The sequence below is a fragment of the Cheilinus undulatus genome, linkage group 24 (genome assembly GCF_018320785.1).
Source record: "Cheilinus undulatus linkage group 24, ASM1832078v1, whole genome shotgun sequence".
NCBI lineage: Eukaryota > Metazoa > Chordata > Actinopteri > Labriformes > Labridae > Cheilinus > Cheilinus undulatus.
The window spans coordinates 7,123,028-7,140,852 of record NC_054888.1 but is presented as its reverse complement, the minus strand read 5'-3'; the positions used below and the strand labels follow the sequence as shown (position 1 = coordinate 7,140,852).

Sequence of the window (17,825 nt, the reverse complement as noted above, 5' to 3'; positions counted from 1 at the left end):
TTTTAAACGTCTGTCTGTTTGCTTCATTTCTCAACAGTTTGGATTTGCTCTTTAGATGGAGACGGTTTCACAGGCACCAGTGTGACACCAGAGTCAGTGTTGGAGGTGTTTATGCAGCATTCAGTAAAACAAACGTATGATATTTTTCAGACAGTGAATACAACACATGTCGAACAATCAGAACGGTGGTAGCAGCAGTGTTCATGTTGCCTCCGCTTGAGGAGACGTATAAAAGGAAAGGTTACAAAAATAAAACCATGTTAAATCCACAGTTTCACACATAGATGTACAAAACTTGGATTATATGAACGTCTGCTGCTGCTGTCATTTGGTTTTCATTCCTCCTGTGCAGCGCCGCCATATTTCTACACAAAGGCAACTTTGGATTGAGACAATCTGCTGCAGACCTGATAGAAGGCACTTACAGTTTAAGGATTATATGGCCATTTAAAGCAATTTCTCCAAGGCATCGGTGTACAGAGCAGCAATCAGATAACATACGATAAAAACAAGCAGAGAAAATAAATAGTGATTTGTGACAACAGTTTTTTTTTACAGTAGTGATTTCCTGCTTTCCCAGCGTAGTGCTCGTGTTTGGCTCAGTCGTGTAAGGCCACACTGAGACCTCTGCAGCTCCGCCGTATCCTCTCCAGCTCACATAACCGAGGCCTTTCTCTCCCTCTGGGCCTGGTGTGCATACCCCAGAGGCTGAAGGAGGGTGGGTGGGGGGGCTGCCTACGAGCCCAGGCACTTTCTGAGGTTTCCAGCACCTCCCTGAGCTTACAGGGCTGTCTCGAAGATTACTAAGCTACCGTCGGATGTCGCTGCGTGTCCGTTTGAAATGATGGGACGGCTTCTGCTGTCGAACGCCTGAGAAGAAAAGAAACGGTCAGGTGTTTACTAGCTGGTATCCTGTTGAAATGCTGATGGGGAGAAGTGTTAAACTCACCTGCTTAGCTGCCTGAAGGAGTGCTGTGGCTTCCTGTTTGCCTGTCTGTTGGACCATCTTCGCAAAGATTCCTTCTGGATCCTGAAGCAGGGTGTACGGCTCGTCATAGGCGTGAATTTTCCCCGCATCCAGGACCTGGAGGAGACATCACCTTAGATTAAATTACTCATGTGCACCTATATTCTCCCAACTGTGTTTGAACCTTGAGTATGCAGAACTTCATGTCCAGAAGAGTTGAGGTTGAACTTGATTTGTGGCGCTAACAGCATTTTACAAATTCCCCTCCATTCCTGTGGATTACACACACAGAGCACACTGTCAACAGTTTGAACTGCAGCTGATCCGGGCTGCTCCATGTTGACAGAGGCTGCTGTGTCTGTAATCCAGAATAATGGTGTGAGATTTACATCTCTGCTGTGAGCAACTCTAATCAGATTGGATTCACATGGCTAGAGAAAGTTATTTCAGTGATCCAAAAGTACCGGTGTAATTTATCATACAGCTTGAGCTGACACTTTTTGTGTCGTCCAGTTAACCCTGCATTTCCATGACCAGTGTCTGTCCAGCTGCACTTTTGTAGTGATGAGACCATTCAGGAAGATTTGGCTGGAATGGTGGAATAACTTCCCAACAACAACCAATCCGCAGTCCCTTTCTACTTTTGAGGAAATAGGTAAACACCCCCTCCTTCATCTAGAGCAGTGTTACTCATCCCTGCTCAACCATAGAGGCAAATTGTTGAAAAATACCTTTGCAAGAGCCACAATCTAAGTAGTGAAAAGTGGCAAAAACAGCTTGAAGTAGCATAAAGCAGTCTAGAGTGGCAAAATAGGGCAAAAAAAGAGGAAACAAGTGGTATTTAATGGCAAAAGGTAGCCTAAATGGATGAAAAGTGGTGAAAAACTGGTGAAAAGGGGCAAAATTGTCCAAAAGTGGCAAAAAAAGGAGAAAAGTGACTAAAATGGGCAAAAAGCAGTTGAGTGGCAAAACAGGGCAAAAGGTAGCTTAAATGGGCAAAAAAAGGAGAAAAGTGGCGTAAAGAAATTGCAAAAATGGGCACAAAAAGAGGAAACAAGTGGTATTCAATGGCGAAAGGTAGCTTAAATGGGTGAAAAGGGGAAAAATGGGATTAAAGGGGCAAAAAGAAGTGGCAAAAAAAATGGGAAAAAGTGGTATTTAATGGCTTTACTGGGGGAATAGTGGCAAAAATGGTCAGAAAGGGAAAAAAATGGGATAAATGGGACACTTAAGTTTGAAAATTAAAGCCTTCTGTATCCGGCTGGAAAACAAACTGATTAATTTGTATAATTTCTGTGGTCAAAGTTTTCCTTTACTAAGGTTTTTTGGGGGAATAATATTTCAAATTAAGACATACAAGAGCCACAAAATAATCAAAGAGCCACATGTTGAGTATCACTAATCTAGGCTCTTCACCTCTGTTGTCCCCAGTGTTAGAATGAGTTTCTCAAATACAGCTCACACTGTCCCACTGTACTTCTAAAAGTATTACACCTAGCACTTGGTACTTTGGTGCGTTATACGCCCACAGACCAAAAGTATTTGGCCACACCTGTTAATTATTGAATTCAGGTGTTGCCACAGCTGTGTAGAATCAAGCACCTCGCCATGCAGTCTCCATTTACAGACAATTGTGATGCAAAATGAAGAGCTCAGTGACTTCACTGAGATGGATGCCACCTTTGCAGTAAGATGGTTCACAACTGTCATCCCTGCTGGATATTCCACATTCAACTGTAAGTGATATTACAGATTAGAACCATTTGGGAACAACAGTAATGTGCTCTGTGGAGTGACTAATCATGGTTTTCTGTTTGGCAGTCAGACCGGTGAGTCTGGGTTTGCCAGATTCATTGTACCAACAGTAGAGATTTCTGGAGGAGGAATATGGGGCTGTTTTAGGTTGTTAATCTCCAGTGAAGGCGAGTCTTAATGCACCGGCAGACAAAGACACATTGGAAAATGCTACGCTTCCAACTTTGTAGCAACAGTTTGGGGAAGGTTCTGTTAAAAAAACGTGACTGTACCCCAGTACAAAAAAACAGGACCATAAAGACTGGAAGGACTTGACAGAGCCCTGACCTCACCAGCATCAAGGATCTTTTACATGAACTGGAATGGTTATTGTGGGCCAGGTCTTCTTGTCCAACATCAGTGTCTGACCCCATAAATGCTCTTCAGAATGAATGGACACACATTCCCACATAAACACGACAAATCTTGTGGAAAGCTTTCCAATAGTGATGGGAATTTCGGCTCCCCAACAACTCTTTAGATATACGTCTGTACATGTTAGACCCGGAGTCTGATCCTGATAGTTTGGAGAGAGAGGGGGAAGAAAACCAGCAGCAGTGAAGGGTAGAGCAGGACGTCTCTGTTTGGTAAGTGTTAAATTACTGTGTTACTCAATGGCTAAATGGCTAAGAGGCCTTGTGGGGGTGGTCTGTTCTGCTTTGCCGGCAGCACAGACGAACCACGAACCAGTCAGGAGATAATATTGCAATGACCTCATTGGTTCACTCCATTGAAATCTCGTCTCAGGAGAATCTGAGAGATTTTCAACAAACCGTTTTCATCAGTTTACACGCTAATTCCAAGATTACTGCCATATATGTGGAGTATGGACACCCAACATTGTGACTTTATATTTATGTTTTAAAAATCGGAAAAGTATAATACCCCCTCTTTAATATCATCAGCAGTATGGAGGGATTTTGTGTCATCGCTGCGAGTAATGAAGAGGCCGAAACAAAGGGAACAGTATAGCTGAGCGTCGTAAACACCAATGCAGCAGCAGAGAAAGAGAGGCCTACGCCAAGCAGAGCTGTAGTGGACTTTGATAAACTACCTATGACCAATCCTCAGATAAAATTGGATTGTAGTCAACACAGAATCACATCCTGCAGATCGTCATGGACCACTTGGAGCTTATAACGAAGGCTCTGTCTCTCTTCAGAGAGGTTACAGTTACATCATTATGAGGACTGATATTAGCAGCTGACAGTGAGACTCATTTTTCATTTGAAATCTAGAGTTCTAACGAAGTGTCCAGTTAAGAGAGCACTTTTGTTATGTGTTTGGATGCTCTGTAGTTGTCGGTGGAGGATGGTATTTGGCTGTTGTAAGCTGCAAAGTTATGATAGTGGCCAACGTGCTAACAGGCTAATGGTGCTTATGAGTTGTTTATGAGTTTAACATGGGTGTATATTGTGTAACTGACTGCATGTGTAAGGAAAAGCGTGCAGCTTTCATTTTGATACTTTGAGGCACTTACACAAAAAAATAAGAGAGATTTATGCGTTTTGCTGCTGTTAATGCAGGAAAATAATGTTAAAGCAAATGTCCGGTAGTTGTTCTAAATGGCTGGAATTCTTGAGGACTGCCGGTTTTGACCGGAGACAAAAAAGTCTATCAGAAACGCTGGTACAGTCTCCCTGAAACACCTTGCAGGTCAGATGAAATCTGCTCCTTGGCTGACACACCTGATATGAAACATTAAATGCATGGTGTGCCTGTAGTAGAATGTGGAAAAAAGTTCATCCTTACGAATCAATCAAATAAAGCACAGACACCCATAATAATAATAGTAGTAGTAATGATATAAAACAGCTCTCAAACAGGATCTGGCTCTTATCGTTCACTTTAAAGAGCCGGCTCTTTGAACCGGCTCGGTCATAACGACCCATCACTACATTCCAAAAACAGTGGAGGCTATTATAGCGGCAAAAGTGAGGACAACTCCATATTTACACTCAAGAGATCCTGGGGACATTTTCAAGCCATTTTGGATGTTTTGAATGAAAATAGTTCAAATTTACCAGAGAGCATTCATTGATTACTTTTTTAGAATCGTCTCAGTTCCTTAAATTAGCCTAAACTGGCTAAGCTACACAAAAACCGACACATTTCTCCCTAAGGGCAAAAAAACGTCCCGTTGAAAACCACTGAAAATGACATTTCTGATCCCACATTTATCTTAACATTAACTAATGCATTCTTTTATGTAAAGAGTTCATTTTAGACTACTACCTTTCTATTTTTAATTTTTATATCTGTCCACCAGATGGCGTTACTTTTTCCCATTCAAAGTATGCTGCAAAAATTCACACTTATGGTTTTCTTCAGTGTGCCTTACTGCTGGAATGACTAGTGTATATCACTGTTGGTGTTATTAAGGTATCTAATTTGAGTTTTTGTGATTTTGTTTTATTAAAACAGTGGAGTTATGTAAACAATCCACAAAAATAGAATATATTTGATATGTATATTTCATTTTCTGATGTAGTTTTAACAGACTGACTTGTATAAAGTGGAAAAATATTAATAAATAATATTTTTACACTGTTTTTGGGAAGTAGATATTAAAGGAAATATTAAGGGTGTAAGCACATGTTTTTGAATACAATGTCATTACAGTCCCTGCTGGTTACTATCAGGCAGCTTTGGTCCACTCTAGTGTCTCTCATTATTGTCTTATTGATACTTTGCTGACGTTCATAGCTTTAGAAAAACGAGACAGAATAATAAATAATGCATCTATAAACCTTGTGCCTTGCCTCTTTGTCTCACTGATATTTCCTCCTGTTCAAATCCTTGCCTTTATTTTACTCACTCTCAGATATACACAGCTTTAGACTAAAGCGCCTGGTACATGACATTGTAACATCTGCCGTACTTGGTGCCCCATCACAGGGTATGAGTGCCAAGAGAGTGGGACATAAGGATCAGTTACTTTGCTAACTTTGGATGCTGTACCAAATGGAACTAAACCAAAACGCATGTTAGAAAACCGGCTTCCAAGTCAGCTTCACTGTTAGAATATGTTATTGTTACTAATAAGAGAAAAACTACACAAACACTGTGTTTAACTCAGTAGTAGTGCAGCATCCTCATTATCCAACTTCTGCTGTGCAACACCCACAGCCTTTTATTGTCCTTCCTGGGCCACTGTACTGACACCATCACAGCTTTGGTAATAAATCACTCTCCAAACAGGATACAAATAAAGAGGAGTTATCAACCAAGAGTCCATGTAATACAAGCTCCTTCAAACAGTGGATGTCAGGAGAAGCTGCACTTCTGCAGGGTGAACTTTCAACCACAAGAGGGCAGCAAAGCACCACATTTTAGGTTCATGAAAGTTAGGGTAGAAGTTGCTTTATCAGTAGTTTGTTGTTTTACTGTCAGATAATAGATCAGTTTTCTTTGAGTAAAGGTAACCAACCTTAGAGTGACTATAAACAAAAACATGACTGAAGGGTTAATGATGATGTCACAGGTCACTCTGCCGGTAAAACCATGATCTAGGAAAGACCAATCCTCAGGCAGTAGTATTTGCTCACTCAGCTGCTTTTTTCAGGAAATACTTAAAGCAGGTCAACTGCCCTATGGAGTCAACTTGACAGAGTTTCAGAGGTACTGCTCAATGTTTCAGCTTGCTGTCAGTCTCCATACTCGAGGAAATCAGCCTCATGATCACTATGATTTTAAAGTGCTACCTTTCAATGTGTCTAGACAAGATCACAAACATTAAATTTCCCAAAATGATGGCTCAATCATGCAAATATAACATCTGCAACACATTCCCAGAGTGGCTGCAAGTACATAAATGTGTTGGTTTTTGTGTAGTTTAGCCATTTTAGGCAGAAAGTACTCACCAGTATCCTGTCACTGTCGATGATTGTGTTGAGGCGATGAGCGATTGTCAGCACAGTACATTCTCTGAATTTGTCCCTGATGGTTTTCTGGATCAGTTCATCCGTCCTGCACAAGGAAAGCACATCAAAGTTATTTTATTTACTGGTAACTTCAATTGTTAACACAGATTTTGATTTTAAAAAATAAATAAAAAACTTTGACTAGTGTGTGCTTCTATTTGGAACGTTATTCCAGGATGTACATGGGTACATGGGAATTGTCAGCAGTACCTGGGGTCCACGTTGGCCGTGGCCTCGTCGATGATGAGGATGCGGTTCTTCCTCAGGATGGCTCTGGCCAGACACACCAGCTGTCTCTGGCCCACACTGAAGTTGGAGCCTGACTCTGCCAGAACCGTCTCCAGTTTCCCAGGCAGCTCCTCCACCACGGACTTCAGCTGCACCTGCAGAGAGCATTACCGTATTTATTGTTAAATGCGTGCACTCATATTTAGTCTCCTCGCAGAAAAAAAAGATGGTACTGTGCATCTACTTTCAGAAAACTTACTTTACTAAAAGCTACTGGTTCCCTGAGCAGTTACATAACTGTACATGATACAACAGTGCATTTAAGGACAGTTTTATCTATGTGCCAGTGCAGACTGCTTTTTTCTCATAATATTAGTCTGTTTCAGTAGCCTCAAACACACTGGCTCTTTCTATACTGTGTGTCATTGAGTATTACTGACCTCTTGCAGAGCGTTCCACAGTTCTTCATCAGTATGATAGTTAAAGGGATCTAAGTTCTTCCTCATGGAGCCCGTAAAGAGCACAGGGTCCTAAAAAAAACACAAGGGAGGTACACTACAGTCATCTGAAATAAGAGAAAATTTAATACAGGGTTTATACAGAAAATCTGGCATTAAAGGCAATAATTTTTTAATACCTTTTCAAGACCATCGCAACACGCTTATGTACATGTTTTATGCTAAATGTGAGATAAAAATATGAGAGTAGAAAAGAAAATGTTTGATTTTCTATTAGCATTCAGAGATGAGCTTAGGCAATAAGGTATTGGTCCGATACCATTTGTAAGTATGATAGCATGTATGATATCACAACATATTAGCATTGATGTTAAATGCATATTTAAAGTAGCACACATGCTAACACGCCCCTCTCCACAGCAGTGGGATTAGCTGCTACAATGAACTTCGTCGGGGATCCCTTAGAATCATGGATAAAGCTTGTTTTGATCGTGAGTGTAACTTCAATAAGTGAACCGTCTTTGTCGGCCTCTCTAGGCCGACAGAAAATCCTGTTACATAAATTTTCTGGGGGAAATCCCACAGAGACTCAGGCTTTTAGGGGCAATTTGCCGTGGAAGAGAACAAAGAGTGATTTGTCCCAACAAGGCCAAAATATGGCCATTCATTGGCTCTTTGTGCCCGCAGTCATTCTGAAACACTTGTTGATCATGAAAGCTACTTTCACTGCATTGAAGATTTGATTAAACCCTAAAACAAGCTCAGTCTGTCGGTCGGTTCATGGTAAGAAGTGATTTTATGTTTACCTGAGGGATGATTGACATCTTCTGGCGGAGGTCATGGAGGCCAATCTCAGAGGTTAAAACCCCGTCGATGTAGATCTTCCCCTGAGGCTCCGCCAGGCGGAACAGAGCCGACACCAGGGAGCTTTTACCAGCACCTGTCCTACCCACAATCCCCACCTGTCAGAGAAGACATCAGATGTAAACAGTGTTTTGTACTCTGTAAACAAACATGGCTGACAGTAAGCAAACATAGCTGACTTTACAAACATGACCAACTGTAAACAAACAAGGCCGACAAGAAACAAACATGTCTCACCTTCTCCTGAGGCCTAAACATTGCTTTCAGGCTCTTCAGCACCACCGGTCCGTCACTGCTGTAGGAGAAGCTGACCTGGTCAAAGGTCACCAGGCCTTTGCTGGGCCAATCAGGAGGAGGACGCTTCTGGGTTTCCCAGGGTGCTTCACTCTCTAGTTCAGTATACTCCACCACCCTCTCCACTGAGGTCATCTAAAGAAAGAAGGAACACCTGGGTTACTTACATACTTTTTGTTTATTGCTGTTATTGTTTACATGTTTGAGTACAGAAGTTTTAAACTAATATCAGGGGTTATCTCACCATGTTCTCCACCTCTGCACTCTGCCTGACGCCCCACTGGAACATGCCCATCAGGGTGACGGAGTAAGTCAGAGCCAAACCCACAGATCCAGCGTCCAGCTCTAATAAAGGCACAAAGCAAACTCTTTTTCAACGTCTACGATTATTAATTCTCCCAATAAAATGCTTATAAAAGAAACGCTTCCTCACGGTTTCTGAGCAGCAGGCAGCCAAAGGTAGTGATGGTGACAAAAATGGCGCACAAGCCGTCAAGGCGGAGAGCGAACCATCGAGAGGTGGTCAGGAACAGAAACCAGGCCCCTGTTTGTAGTGAGAAATCATCATTTAAAAACGCTGCAGAGACATGCAGGGGATATTTAAGTGCAGAGGCTGAGACGAACCTGAGTGCAGGTCCTGATGGGAGTCAAAGTCTTTTTGGAACCTCTCCTCAGCTCCAAACGCTCGGATCGTCCACAAGCCCTGAAGAGATGACGACAGGTGGGAGAAGACCGGACTCCGAGCTGCAAGAGGGGGGAAAAGGTGCAGCGTTAGATGCCTACTTCAGTGACTCTAAGCCGTGCCACTTTCATGATGAATAAAGTAAAGCCACACTGTTCCACTATGGGGCACTCACTGGTGGATTCAAGGCGTTTGATGTTTCTGGAGGTCCGCAGGAAGTAGCGGCGCAGGAAGAGGAAGACGAGAAGGAGTGGGAGCACAGGGAGGAGGATCCAGGGGATCACAGAGACTGACACAGCGATGACCCCAAGAATCTGCAGGAAAACCTGATCACAGAGAACATAAACTATGGTTATAAAATCTGCTTTTTTACAGCAACTGTATGTTATGTTTCCTGGTTGGTGAACTTTTGTGCTGTTTTATAAACTTGTGTGAATGGGCATAAAACTAGTTTTATTCCAATTTACTCCCAGGTATGTAGAGTTTTTTGAGAAACTGAATTGCAAATGACTAAAATAAATTGCTAACTGAAAGGCTTTTGTGAATGACGCACTAATGAACAAAACAAGATATAACCCTTAAGAGATCCAAGGGGACATTTTGGCTATGCAGGATGAATATAGCTCAAATTTACCAGCGGATATTCATTTTTAAAACTGATTTAGAATTGTCATCTCAGTTCCTTCAATTAGCCTAAAACAGCTAAGCTACATAAAAACCGACACATTTGTTCCTAAGGATAAAAAATGTCCCACTTAAAACCATTGAAAATGACATTTTTGATACCACATCTATCTCAACATAAACTAATGCATTTCTTTATGTTCAGATTTCATTTTGGACTACTAGCTTTCAATTTTTAATTTTTATATTTTTCCACCAGATGGCGCTACTGTCTACCATTCAAAGCATGCAGCAAAATTTCATTCTTTTACCGTTTGCTGCAAGGGTGCTTAGCTACTGAGATAATGAGTGTGTGTCGCTGCTGATGTTGGATAATGGAGCCCATGTACAAAAAAATCTGAGTTTTTCTGATTTTGTTCTTTTAAACATAATGCCCTTTAAAGGGTAAAAACACAATAAAATTAATAAAATAAAAATCAAATTAATATTTGATATATATATTTTAAGCTGAAGTAGTTTAAGGATTGACTCGTTTTAAGTGGAAAAAAATATTAAAATATAATATTTTTACTGCAGTTTTTCGGAAGTGGACATTTATTGTCCTTAGGACTCCAAGTGTGAGTATTTTTCTAGTTTTCATTTCAGTTTGAGGTTTTTTTTTTTTCCTAATCTAACACTATAGAAAAAAATGCATCCAACTTAATATTGCTCCCGATCATTCATGCATCTCAGGGTCTGATAAAAATAAGCAAATACTCTTGGAAATGTATCTTATGGCCCTGTGTTGTCAAGAATGTTGTTTTCATGAAAATAAATAAGTAGAAAGTCAAAAGGAAAAAAAAAAGAAACGTATCTTATCGAAATTATTTTATTTATTCATTTTTCAATTAAAAAAAAAACAGCGGTGTTATGTAAACATACTGGCCTTTAAAGGGTTAAAACATCCCAAAATATATGATGTAATCAATATTTGATATGTGGATTTCAGACTGAAGAAGTTTTAAAATATTGACTCATTTAAATTGGAAAAATATCAATATACATTATTTTTGTAGCATTTTTGGGAAGCAGACATTTTTTGTCCTTAGGACGAGTGTGATTTATTTATTTATTTATTTATTTTTTCCTGACACTGTAAAGAAAATAATGATGCATCAAAATCAATGCTGCCAATCATACATCCATCTCAGGGTCTGATAAAAAATAATCAAAAAATCCTTGAAATGCATTTTATTGAAATTATTTTAGTTTTTTGTTTTGTTCCTAATTAAAAATAGAGTGGAGTTATGTAAACACGCTGGCCTTTAAAGGGTTAAAACCTCCCAAAATATAAATCATAATTAATACTTAATATGTATATTTTAGACTAAAATAGTTTTAAAAGACTGACTTGTTTAAAGTGGAAAAAAAATGTATTAAAATATTTTTAATTTTGCTGCATTTTGGGAAGTGGACATTTTTTGTTCTTAGGACTACGCCTGAGGGTTTTTTTTTCCAATCTGACACTATAAAAAAAAAAAAAAAAAAGCTTAAGCTGCATTATTTATCCATCTCAGGGCCTGATAAAAAAAATAAGCAAATACTCCTTCAATTTTTTTTTTTTTTTTTTTTTTTACCTCATTCAAAATACAATGGATTTGTGTAAACATACTGGCCTTCAAAGGGTTAAAAACCTCATAAATATAATCTGTATTTTATAAATATATTTCAGGCTGAAGTAGTTTAGAAAGACTTACTCATTTAAAGTGGAAACAAATATTATTTTAAAAGATTTTTACAGCAGTTTTTGGACAGTGAATATTTTTGTCCTTAGGGACAAATATGTTAAGATTTTAAAGGACCTCTACATCTTTATTTCAATCATAAACTTACACTAACATATAAACAGATGCATACACATTAATACTTCAAACAAAATGCATACAAAATAACTACGACACATGCACACACCTAGTTTCATGCGTGCATTCATAAAAAAACAAATATTAATTTACACAGATACAAACACAGACCAGCTCAAATACAGCTTTGATCTTTTAAAGCATCAGCCATCCTATTGAACTGTTAGGTTTTAAAGCTCCTGCTCTCAACAAATCCTCAATTATTAAACTCCTTACCTGAATAAAGTCCACAAAAGTCCACGGCATGTTAGAATCCAGCTGGCCAATGTCCTTTGAAAACCTGTTCAGGACTCTTCCTGCAATGAGATGGAAGAGTTTCTCAAACTACTGTCGATATATTCTTTCTTAGGAGGAGTTGAGGTTTCAACTTCAGCTCACCAATAGGGTTGATGTCAAAGAAGCGCACATGTGTCCGGAGTATGGCGTCAAACATGCGGTTGTGCAGAGACTGAGCACATCTCACCAGCACGTTAAACAGGACCAGATTCCTCAAGAAGCCAAAAATGATGGTGGCTATCGTAAGACCTGTAAAAAACAAACATTTGCTCCCTCACACGACTGAAGTACATGATATTAATCACAAGTGAAATGATATTAGGAGATGTGTTTTCTGATTACCTCCATAAATTCCCAGGTAGAAGTCTAAGTCCAGCTGCTGTGTGATATTTTGTCCGTTTTGGGAGATGGTGCTGTTTTCACTGAGCTTCTCCTGCTGATCAGCCCTGATCAGTCGAAGAGTCACATAAAGAAGTCACACAAATGCAAAGTAGAGGGCATATATATGTTGCTTTTACTGGTTTCCATACTCACCAGTAAGCAAGCCACCAGTCTTGCATGATGTATGCTACCTAGAGGATAAAAACAATCATCAGGAAAAGCCAGGATCTGGTATTTCAACAGCAGACAGCTAATCCATCGGTTTGCCTACCTGAGCTAGAATGTTGAGCACAAAGACGGTGAGCAGGAACAGGATGCTGGCTCCAGCTCGCAGGTATTTGACGTACAGACCAAACCCGATGGTTCCCTCTGCGCGGGATTCCTCTGCCACTGTCTGCACGGTTTCCTCCTGCATGAGTGGAATACATCATGCCTTGGTTACTGAGCAGGCTTAACTACATTTAGCACTAATTCTACTGTTTTGCATGTTGCAATAACTGACTATTTCCACTAGGGGACAGCAAAAGAAGCTGTAACAGTGGCGTTAGAACCTCTTGGAAATGCAACATTTTGAACGAACCGGTAGGTAGTCTCCGTCTTTGACCGAGTGCATGGAGGAGGTCTGTGAGAGCACTGAATTCTGGGACAGAGTTCTGCCCCTGATTGGGATCTCCACAGGTTGCTGCTGCTGCTGCTGCTGCTCCTCCTCTTCTTCCTTCTTCAGCAGGGAGGTGAAGTCCACGCCGGACTGCTGCAGCTCCGTGTACGTGCCCTTCGCCACCATGTGACCCTGGTACGCAAACACAGAAGACGTTAATGTCATTAAGATTCTCAACCTTTAAGAGACTCAAACATTTACGCTAATTTGAAGGAATTTTAGACATCCTGATGGTCGTTTTCTAAAGTTAACGTGTATTCACTCCAACAATGCCCCAGCTATTGTAATGCCTGAGGCTGCTGCAGGAATGCAACGACCTCTGAGCTGTACACACTCTGTTTAAAGACGTTAGCTCTTTAACTTTGCTGCAGGGATGCAAAGTTGTACCTATTTTTCTATTTAAGTCAGCTTAAATTCACTTATTAAACTCCTTTCAGGCTAACACAAGAATGCTGAGGGAGGAATCGTCTTCTTATTGTACTCTAATACAGAGTAATGTGTAGGGACAAAAGGGCCAACCTCTTTCAGGACCAGGATCTGGTCGGCTGCCTTCAGGTACTGCAGCTGGTGGGTGACCAAGACACGAGGTTTGTTTCTGAGCAAGCCGCAGATGCACCTAAAACAGAAAAAAACAGTATTTACTTAGGTAAAAGTCAAAGAAATTGGACGTTTACACTATATTTTAATATCTTGAGATGGTGGATTTTTATTTCCGTGGCTGTAATCATCAAGCTAAAAACACAAAAGTCTTGCCATGTTTCTGTTTGTATTAGATGAATCTAGAGCTGGTTCTCAAATGGTGTGGCAGGTCTAGGTGTGCCTTGGGAGTTTGTACGTTATTACTGCAACTTTATGAAAAGTACTGCAACCAGGTCTGCCCACAGAATTAGCAGAGCCCCCGAAAATCCCAGAGTGGGCCCTACCAAGTTGGATTTATTGATGGTATCAGTGCATGACTGCTGGATCAGTAGCATTGGTGCTAGCATCCCGGCTAACAGTTCCCTCATTTTGGAGATGAAAAGCGTGGCAAGCTATTGTTGGGTTCAGATGTTGAAATTATTTATTTGTGCTATTAATAACCAATTTAACCAATCCTTCCACCAATTTTGCCTCTCCTTAAGTCTCATTCAAACATTTTTGTCCTTTGTTCCACCTTTTCACCAATTGTGGTCCATTTTCACCTCTTCTCTTTGCTTCTTTTAACCCATTAGTCTTGTTTTTTTAACCTAATCTGCTACTTTTAACCCAATTTGCTACTTTTTGCCCAATTTGACACGTTTTTTTGAAGGGTTTCGATGTGTAGCTATATCATTCCAAGCACTAATAAGTAAAACTTATTTCTGTTGCTTTGAAAAGACTGTTTATTATGCAGGTTGAATATACTGGTTATCACAGCTTAACTTAACAGTGGACCATGGTTTTGCTGACCTCTATAATCCCCCAGTTAGCTGGGCCTCAGAAAGCTCTTCCCTTTTTATCCCCCCTTATGGGCGACCTCGACTGTAACATCATCTAAAGAGTCTTTTTTGTATCAATGTGCTTTGAGATTCTGGCTTAACCTTAGGTGTACCTTAGCCAAAAATAAGGCTGAAAACTACTGATCTGAAATATTAGACATTTTCTGAAGTAAATCACAGGAAGAAATTAACCTTTAGATGATATTCTAATTTTCTGAGATGTACCTGGAGATGAAAAAATATATTCCACATATTTAAAAACAAGCGAAACTACGGCAGAGGAACTCATTAAAATGTTTAGACTTTTGTTTTTAAGTCAGTCAAACATAAGTATGTAAAATCCCTTTTTTCCCTCTTTTTTTAAAAGATTACTCTTGGGGCTTTTTTGCCTTTATTCGAAAGGACAGCTAAAGAGAGGAAGGAAGCACGGGGAGAGAGAGTTGGGCAAGAAATGACCAGGAATAGATCCCACGACCAGTGCATTGAGGACTACAGCCTTAGAATATGAGTACTTGCTCTACCAACTGACATAAACCAGCGCCAATGTGTAAAGAAAACCTTAACCAAACTAAATGAATGCCACATAAATATTCAAACATATAGGCATAAGAGAAAAACAAGAGACACTTAAGAGAGATGTCTTAACTCCACCTAACAAAACAGTCATGTTTAACTTGGTCAAAAGTTTTTAGAAACTTGTTTCCTCTAAAACATTGAGTTCAATAATTGCTGTTTTGTTTTTACATTTACTGAACCAGGCATTTCTCTGTACGTTCCCTATAAAGAGGGTATATATTCATTAGGTTCTGTGTGACAGTGTGTGCTTCATACCCCCTATTTCAGCTGTGTTTATGTCTGTTACTAACTGCAGAGTGAAACAGGAACAGAGTGACATGTTTACATTAATTCGTCAAACACGAGCAGCACCGCACCTCATCCTGACTCAGGCTTTAAAAACACAACGCCTTCATCCTCTCTTATTCAGAGCATTCAGACCAATAATAAAAGTTCTTAAACACTCTTAAATACTTGGCCTCTGAAAATCTATCACTGAGTGTAAAAATGAACGAGGGGGAATAAAAAGTAAGGACAAAAACAAACTCTCCAACAGCGCAGGAACTCTCTGTGACGCTGAAGGATTTCCGCCCAGCTTTGAACGTTGACTGGAACTCTCCTGTATTTTCCTGTCCATGCTTTTACAGTACGCACCTCTATTTGAGAACCCAGAGGAGTAAACCAAATCACAGTGACTTGACAGACTGGATGTTTCACATTCGGCGAGAAGAGGAGTGGATGTTTGAAACATTATGTTCACTCACTGTTCAAAGAGGTGTCTCCCGACCTCGGCGTCCACGGCGCTCAGAGGATCATCCAGGAGGTAGATGTCTGCATCCTGATACACAGCCCTGACGGTGCACAAACACAGTTCTGTTAGCATTGATTGATAGCATGTAGCTGCTCCACGTGGAGAGTGTCAGTCATTGTTCCTCCACTCGCTGCCTTCTCCCGGTATGCATCACGCATGTTGTTAACATTCAGCTTCATGTGATTCAACATGTGTTTCAACAGTAATGAATTCATGACTGCTGCCTACATTACCCACAATGCATTCTGTACATAAGACCTTTAAAAGCTGAAGATAAGGAGCAACTGAGCTGACCTTGAATGCATCATCACAGAACCCTTTTGAACTAACAGGACTTGCTACATGTTTGACGGCAAGTGAGGAAGATGAATGTTCTAGAGCAGCTGACACCAGTTATGCATGCATGCATGCTAAACAGCCTGAATTTTTTGGATACCCAATGCTAGTGTCCTTTAAGCTTATGTTCCCCCTCACTGATTCATGTGTGTACCTCAGTTAGGAATGTGCACAGTTACCGTAAACATGAGGCTAAGTAGTTAGCATGTCGTAGAAAAAGCTTGGTATGAACATTTTTTTAACTAGAAAATAGAAATAAAGTATGTAGGCTGTCGAGGATTATACTCTCGTATACCTACTCGACTGAAGTGAAAATATGCCACGTGTTAATCTGCAAAAGGAACGACAGCTGGCTGCTAATGTTAGCCACGCTTTACACAGCATATCAGGCTCAATCATACCTGCTGACACAACCACCCTCGACTGTTTTCTAAGCATTTTCTCCTCTTTAGACAAGTCGGTTAAATGTATTTTAAAAAAGCCTTAAACTGAAAAAGAAAATAGATGCCTGGGAACATCCTTAGCCCCAATTATGATGATGATGATGATGATGCATTTTATTTATAGGCGCCTTTCAAAGCACTCAAGGTCACCTTACAAGAAAAGGTTAAAACAAGAAAAACAAATTAGTCCATGAAATATTCACAAGTTACACAAGTCAGTAATAAGTTAAAACAATGAATATTACAGATGTCTGATGGGAGGGAGTTCCAAAGTCTGGGAGCAGAGCGAGTAAAGGCTCTGGAGCCCATCGTGGTCAAGCGGGCGGGTGGGACGTGAAGTGAAGAGAGGAGGAAGACCTGAGAGTGCGAGAGGAGGTGCTGATGTGAAGAAGGGTACGGAGGGGCTAGGTTATGGATGGCCTTGAAGGTCAGGACTAGAATCTTAAAGTCGATGCGGTTGCTGACTGGGAGCCAGCTGCTGAATTGTGCCGAGGCCTTACACAGCTGGCACAGCCCTGGCACTGGTATGGTCTTCTCTCAAGTGAAACTGGGTTTAAAAACACTTTAATTCTTCTTTTGTAGATCGTTGATGAGAAATGATTATGTTTATTAACATCCTAGTGCTGCATTCTGCCGCAGCCACACCAAGTGAAACAAAATCACTCGAGAGGTTTTTTAAAAAATGAAAGCTTAACTTTACCCCTGTATGTGAAATGTAGAAGAAATTAATCATTGCTTGTAGGTTATTTTAGGTGCTGAAGTATTCTGTAACATTTTCTAAGTTTCCTGTATAAAATGAATTTGCAGCTGGACGGAGCTCGGAGCTGGATGGAGGCTTAACGCCTCTGTTACCAGAGGAAAGCCAGGATTGGCTGTACTGCTGTACTGTGCTCTGTTGTGCTTCTGCAACACCGTAATGCAAATGCAAATCTACAGACAGGAGCACCAAATATCACGCTGTCATGGACTTGTTGTTAGAGTCCTGTACAACTTTAAGATGAAATACAGGTATTAAAAGTGTTTGCTTTTATGGTAATAATAATGGTAATAAGTGTGCTCTTACCTGGCCAGGTTGACCCGAGCTTTCTGTCCCCCGCTGAGTGTGGCTCCTCTGTCCCCGATCAGAGTCAGATCACCATCTGGGAGCAGCTCCATGTCCTGAACACAAAGGAG

At 40.5% G+C, this 17,825-nt stretch overlaps 2 protein-coding genes across 2 annotated transcripts in view; one reads left to right on the top strand and one right to left on the bottom strand.

Annotated features, from left to right (window-relative positions):
* The window catches only part of LOC121506059 (ATP-binding cassette sub-family C member 4-like), a 50,225-nt gene extending 50,091 nt beyond the window's left edge, over nt 1–134 (top strand). The window contains exon 32 of the transcript XR_005991605.1: nt 38–134. The gene's annotated coding sequence lies outside the window, so the exon portion shown is untranslated. The remainder of the gene's footprint in view (nt 1–37) is intronic.
* The window catches only part of abcc4 (ATP-binding cassette, sub-family C (CFTR/MRP), member 4), a 49,338-nt gene continuing 31,606 nt past the window's right edge, over nt 94–17,825 (bottom strand). The window contains exons 12-31 of the mRNA XM_041781559.1: nt 17,716–17,810; nt 15,827–15,913; nt 13,570–13,666; nt 12,973–13,182; nt 12,664–12,801; nt 12,546–12,583; nt 12,354–12,457; nt 12,114–12,260; nt 11,952–12,031; nt 9,386–9,536; nt 9,153–9,272; nt 8,962–9,072; nt 8,773–8,873; nt 8,472–8,663; nt 8,177–8,332; nt 7,353–7,442; nt 6,895–7,067; nt 6,625–6,730; nt 950–1,084; nt 94–870 (exon numbers count right to left, since the gene is read on the bottom strand). Of these exons, the coding sequence (XP_041637493.1) occupies nt 781–870; nt 950–1,084; nt 6,625–6,730; nt 6,895–7,067; nt 7,353–7,442; nt 8,177–8,332; nt 8,472–8,663; nt 8,773–8,873; nt 8,962–9,072; nt 9,153–9,272; nt 9,386–9,536; nt 11,952–12,031; nt 12,114–12,260; nt 12,354–12,457; nt 12,546–12,583; nt 12,664–12,801; nt 12,973–13,182; nt 13,570–13,666; nt 15,827–15,913; nt 17,716–17,810 (2,421 nt within the window). The 3' untranslated portion in view covers nt 94–780. The remainder of the gene's footprint in view (nt 871–949; nt 1,085–6,624; nt 6,731–6,894; nt 7,068–7,352; nt 7,443–8,176; nt 8,333–8,471; nt 8,664–8,772; nt 8,874–8,961; nt 9,073–9,152; nt 9,273–9,385; nt 9,537–11,951; nt 12,032–12,113; nt 12,261–12,353; nt 12,458–12,545; nt 12,584–12,663; nt 12,802–12,972; nt 13,183–13,569; nt 13,667–15,826; nt 15,914–17,715; nt 17,811–17,825) is intronic.